At 42.5% G+C, this 6,215-nt stretch overlaps 1 protein-coding gene across 1 annotated transcript in view; it reads right to left on the bottom strand.

The window, feature by feature from the left end:
* Positions 1-3,115: 3,115 nt before the first annotated feature.
* LOC119417657 (nicotinamide/nicotinic acid mononucleotide adenylyltransferase 1) overlaps positions 3,116-6,215 on the bottom strand; it is a 7,392-nt gene continuing 4,292 nt past the window's right edge. Inside the window, exon 5 of the mRNA XM_037684916.1 lies at positions 3,116-3,887. Coding sequence (XP_037540844.1) covers positions 3,487-3,887 — 401 coding nt within the window. The 3' untranslated portion in view covers positions 3,116-3,486. The remainder of the gene's footprint in view (positions 3,888-6,215) is intronic.

Raw genomic sequence — 6,215 nt, 5'->3', positions numbered from 1 at the left:
TGTATAAGAAAAACAGTAATAACATCTAAGATATGAACTAAGAAAAACATCAACTAAATATACACTAAGCACTCATAACATAAAACATTGAACATCAGCACAAACATGAACATGAGTCTGTGAGCAGATGTGCACGCATGAACACATCAACATTGAAACAGATCAGCAGCAACATGATATGGTTTTTCACAGTGATTATTATAGTTAGAGATTCATGAGTCTAACAGCCTCAGGGTAGAAGCTGTTCCTCAGTCTAGTGGTTCTACACTTAATGCTCCTTAACCTCCTTCCTGAGGGGAGTGGGGCAAAAAGTGTGTGTGCTGGGTGAGTGGGGTCCTTCATGATGCAGGTGGCCCTCTTCCTGCATCTGAAGGTGTAGATGTCTGTGATGGTGGGGAGGCTGATTCCGACAGATTTCTGTGCAGCCTTCACCACTCTCTGCAAAGCTTTTCTTTCTGCAGCTGTGCAGCCTCCATGCCACACATTGATGCTCGAGCACAGGATGCTCTCCACTGCACACCTGTAGAAGGAGGTGAGGACTGAGCTTCCCAGACCAGCTCGCCTCAGCCGTCTGAGGAAGTAGAGTCTCTGATGAGCTTTCTTGATCAGGCTGGTGTGTTGTTGCTCCAGCTGAGGTTGTCATTCATGTGTACACCCAAGTACTTGTAGCTGGAGACCACTTCCACCGCAGATCCTCTTATGTTCAGGGGGGTGTAGGTGTTTTTGTTCCTTCTGAAGTCCACAATCATCTCCTTTGTCTTCTTCACATTGATGTGAAGGTTATTCTCTCTGCACCAGCTCTCCAGGTGTTCCACCTCTTGCCTGTAGCTGGACTCATCATTGTTTGTGATGCATCCCACCACCGCTGTATCATCTGCAAACTTTACAATGTGACAGCCTGGATGGGTAGCTGCACAATCATATGTGTGCAGAGTAAACAGGAGGGGGCTCAACACACATCCCTGAGGAGAGCCAGTGCTGAGGGTTATGGTGGAGGAGGAGAGGTTGTGGATCCTCACTAACTGTGGTCTGTTTGTTAAAAAGTCTAGTACCCAGTTGCAGATGGAGGGGCTTAGTCCTAGTTTGGATAGTTTGTCCATCAGGGTTTGGGGGATCATGGTGTTGAAGGCGGATGTGAAGTCCACAAAGAGCATACGGACGTAAGAGTTTTTCTGCTCCAGGTGGTTGAGCGCAGTGTGGACCACAGAGGAGATTGCATCCTCTGTTGATCGGTTCTCACGGTATGCGTACTGATGAGGGTCCTCGTTGATGTTGATGGTTGTTTTGATGCGAGTCATGACCAGTTTTTCGAAGCATTTAGCGACTATCGGGGTGAGGGCCACTGGCCGATAGTCATTCAGACCAGTCACTGTAGAGCTTTTTGGGACTGGGATGATGGTGGCAGTCTTCAGGCAGGTGGGAACTGTCTCCAGGGTAAGTGAGGTGTTAAAGATGTCTGCCAGCACCTCACAGAGCTGATCAGCACGTTCCTTCAACACTTTTCCGGGGATGTTGTCTGGGCCAGTTGCTTTGTGCGGATTAATCCTCCTGAAGGTACTCCTTACTTCTGCTGAGGTCACGCTGAGATGCTCTTCATCTGGTGGTGAGGTGAGTCTGGTGCTGGGTGGTCTGTTCGGGTCTTCAAAGCGTGCATAGAACTTGTTAATATAAACTTCATAAAAGTGGATTTGATCAGGCTGCATTAGTTTTTTTTAAACAAACAGAAGAGTATGTCAAAAATATATAATTAATGGGGAAAATTTGAATGGTCAAATATTGTATTATTTTTACAGTTTATCAATGCATTAAATACATTATTCTGCATGGTCCTTGTCAATTTGCCCAGCTACCAAATGCAGATGCCAAAAAGGGGGCTGAAAATGATTTGACATTATATAAATATAATATTTATTTATATTAAAAACAATGCCTTTTGTATTGGTGAGTTGTTTTAATGGAATGGCCGATGTCCGATACTTAACTTTATCGCTAATATCAGCAGATACCAATACCATGCTGATAAAATTGTTCATCCCTAATAAAAACTCTAGCTTGCATAAACCAAAATAATTAAAATCCACAACTAATGCCACAGATAAATCAAGTTTTCTTTTCTTATCTAAGCGATAAGGGCAGCGCTTCACAACGAAGCTGCAGACCCGTGCACGTTCGTCTACCCTTGTTGGACGGCTGCAATGAAATTTATTTTCGCTGCGCTTAACTGTGCAATGACAATAGTTTTTATTAATTTCATACAAAAATCACAAAATCAAAGTTAAGAGAAATGTGTTCTACTGTTTACATCTGAGCTGTGCTTAAAACATTCAACTCTTCTTTTCAAACTGATTTAGATTTAAGTGAGGTATTTATACTGAAATGGTAAATCGGTGTAAAAAGAACAGTAACATTGGCGTTGGTGGCGTACAGTGCAGAAAGAAGTCAACCCAACCCAATTCACACGAAAACAAACAGCATTACTTTTGTTTAAACATTAAAATATATTTTCTCCTCGTGTATGGAGGACGGAATGTGACAAAATGAAATAAATAAATTCATAACAATTAAATGTATCATTTAATTATTAAATACATAATTAAATCATTGAATACGCAATTAAATTATTAAATACACAATTAAATTACTTATTTCATGATTTATTTAATTTTGCCACCATACGTTGGACACATTCCATCCTCCACACTCGTGACTGTGCAGGTGGAAAAATGCAGCAAGTTGTTTTATGCGAATCTGGTCATGGTGCACATGATGCTGCAAAATAAAAAGTTTGGAAAGACTCGAGTTACAGCTGTATTGTTTGTGCCTATAATATTTTTTAGAATTTTTAATGTGGTCTTTTCTCTTAAACAGTAACCCCAGTGCTATCAGATTATAGTTGATGGTAATTTTCTTCACCTGCAGTTTGACAGAGATGATGAATTGCAGGATTTGGTAACGAGTTTCATTCAGAGATCAGAGCAGGACACAAGACTGAAGATTTTAAAAAAGCGATCCAACTGATAAACAGAGTGTTTTATTTATTTTTATTTATAGCACCATCCAAATCAATCACTTTAATAATGAGGGTTCTGCTGATTTCAGCTTTAAAAGAGGGGTGGGGAAGTGCATGGAAAATTTCAACTGAGTGCAACAAACCCTGATTTAAAATTATTTTTCTTGATTTTAAGTTTATGCAATAACAAACACGTTAAGTAAATATTAAAACCTGTTTCATTACTGCAAACAATGCTTGTTTTTAGCAGTGGATGCTAGTTGAACTTGTGCTCAGTTTGTTGTTCACTCGCATAACATCACTGCTGCAAAATGAAACGGTCCTTAAATGACTTTGCACAGAAAAGCATGAATGTCTCAAGAAACTCACTCATCAGGAAGGCTGATCTGCAGTTTAGGCACTGGTGGAAGTTTCAGGGGAGTCACTCTTGTTCTATTTAGTTTAAATTTACTGGAAACCTTCATGGGTGTTTTTCATCAGCTCGATGAGGCGTCCGTGTATCTCTGAAGAGGCGCAAGGATCACATCAGCATTTTTCTGCTCGCTCTCGGCGCTGTAGAGGTTGTGCTCCCGTATGTAGCAGATGACGCTGTCTGGCAGCAGATATCTGACGCTCTGACCTCGCCTCAGCGCTCGGCGCACGTGAGTGGCCGAGATATCGTTGGTCACCCATTCGTGGACGGTGTGGATGTTCTTGTGATGCTTCCACAGCACATCTGACTGGTGGATGAACTTGTGAGGGTCGTTGCCGCTGCGGGTGATGCAAACCACACCGTAGCGTCCGACGATCTCCGCAATATCCTCCGGCTTCCACAGGTTGGGAATCCCGAATGATTCGAGGACATCGGCCCCACACAGCAGCAACAGCTGAGGGCTGTCTGAACACACAAAGGAAACAGATTTCAGTCACCATAAAGCTCGATTCTTTACAGCTTAATTAAAGTCCACTCAGAGGTCTTGTGAAGTAATCCTGAATATGAAAAAAGCTGCTTCAGTCCTAATAAACTAGATGTTTTCACAGAAACTGCAGAGTGAATGTTGAGTGCTGAACGACTGCAGAAATTTGCTGATGTTGACAGAGTTGTTAAAGCTAAAACAGCAGAACAGCTAAAATGTAAAAAAGCAGCACACGTGGTAAAAGCTAAAAAGAGCAAAACACAAGCTAAGCTGGTAAATTAGCATTCACACTTATATAAGCCACGTATTGCTCCGCTCAGGGTGGCTGCATGTTGGAGTACCTGTTACGTTCATTCCGAGATATTTCTTTTGGAAACTTCAATTCCTCTTTTTCTGGGTGTAAATCACAATTTTTTGGATGATTGTTTCATCTGTTGTCAGATGCTGTGCAGCTGGAAGGATTTTTACTGACACTTTTTAACTTTTGGACATTTGTTATGATGCGTAACCATAACAACAAGGTGTTACCTTTTTTACAACTGGGAGCTGCTGATTAACATCTCAAAACTCAAATAATAGCTCAAATACAGCCCCAAATTTCAAATGAGTTGAAAAGGAGGCGCTGTAGATGCATTCCCATCTATTTCCCAGCTGTGCTCGAGTGCCTGACCATTGTGATCCTGGAACTGGCAGGAAACACGGCTCATGACAGCAGAAGGACCAGGGTCGTCCCCCGGCACATGCAGCCGGCAGTCTGCAGCGAGAAGGGGCTCGGCAAGTTGCTGGGAGGAGTGACCATCGCTCTGGGAAAAGTTCAGCCCGGCATTCAGGTGGTCCTGCAGCCCGGGGCAACCGAGAGGCCAGCCGAGTCTGTGTGGACGGATCGGAAGACATCTGCGGCCATTTTCTTCGGATCCACTGTGGGACGGACCTTTACAAGAGATCCTTCCTGCCTATAGCCATCAGCATCTATAATATCTCTTAATGAAACGAGGATAATGAGTTACAACAACATTTCCTTTGGGATTAATAAAGTATATTTGAACTGAACTGAGTTGAACTGAATAAAAATGACAATATACTTAACCCATTCTTTTGTTTAATATAGAGTCTTTGTCGTCACAAGGAGGAAAAAGTTATTCAGATTTTTATTTTTTTTATGTGAAAAACATTTGGTTTGGAAGTGAGTTACATGTCTTCCTGATTATTGCAATCTGTGAATAATTGCACAGGTTGCACTTCATCTGCTTACATTTGCAGTCTTTTGCAACACAGCAACATAAATGAGACTGAAGCGATCCTTTTAGCTTGAACTGAAAGTTTCTGGACTTCTGTTTCAATTCCATCCATCCATCCATTATCTTTTACCCGCTTCCTCCATTTTGGGTCACGGGGGTCGCCGGTGCCCATGTCCAGCAATCACTGTGCGAGGGGCGGTGAACAGAAACAGTCGTATTAAAAAAGTAAGTTAACACTAATTATCTGAGGAGCAGACTGCTTTGAGTTTAACTTTATCACAGACTCATCTTGAGCAAGCATGAAGGCGACAGTAGAAAGGAAAAACTTCCTCATAAGGAAAAAACCTCCAGCAGAACCAGGCTCAGGACAAGCGGCCATCTGCTTCGACTGGCTGGGTTTGAGAGGACAGGAAGGAGGAACAGATACACAATGGCAGGTCAAGAATCACGTGTTTCTTGAAGACGTTTTCCTTCTCATCCAAGATTTCTTAAATTTCAGAGTTTGTACCTTTCAGCTCGTAGATAAGAAGCAAAACTCCAAGAATAAAAAAAGAAAGTTCAGCAGGCTTTAACTCAACCTACTAGGATTACCTTGTTTGGGATGACTGAGACTCTACAGCAGCTTTCAGACTGAAGTGCTGGTACAAAGGTCTTGTCTTTACGGCCTGGTTTGTTGCACTTTGACTACTTTTGAGTCATGTGACTGACTGTCAACCACCACACACAAATACATCGAGTATCCATCCATTCACTATCTTTTTCTTCCTTTTCAGGTCATGGGGGTCACTGGTGCAGATATCCAGCAGTCACTGTGCAAGAGGCAGGGGACACCCTGGACAGGTCTCCAGTCCATCACAGGGACACATAGAGACAAACAACCATTCATTCTCATTCTCACATTCTCACATTCTCTCTCTCTCTCTCTCTCTCACATTCTCTCACATTCTCTCTCTCTCTCTCTCTCTCTCTCTCTCTCTCTCTCTCTCTCTCTCTCTCTCTCTCTCTCTCTCTCTCTCTCTCTCTCTCTCTCTCTCTCTCTCTCTCTCTCTCTCTCTCTCTCTCTCTCTCTCT

This window comes from Nematolebias whitei, chromosome 11 (assembly GCF_014905685.2).
Source record: "Nematolebias whitei isolate Nwh7 chromosome 11, NemWhi1, whole genome shotgun sequence".
NCBI classification, from domain to species: domain Eukaryota; kingdom Metazoa; phylum Chordata; class Actinopteri; order Cyprinodontiformes; family Rivulidae; genus Nematolebias; species Nematolebias whitei.
The sequence above is the reverse complement of the archived record's forward strand: the minus strand, read 5'-3'. Positions and strand labels throughout refer to the sequence as shown.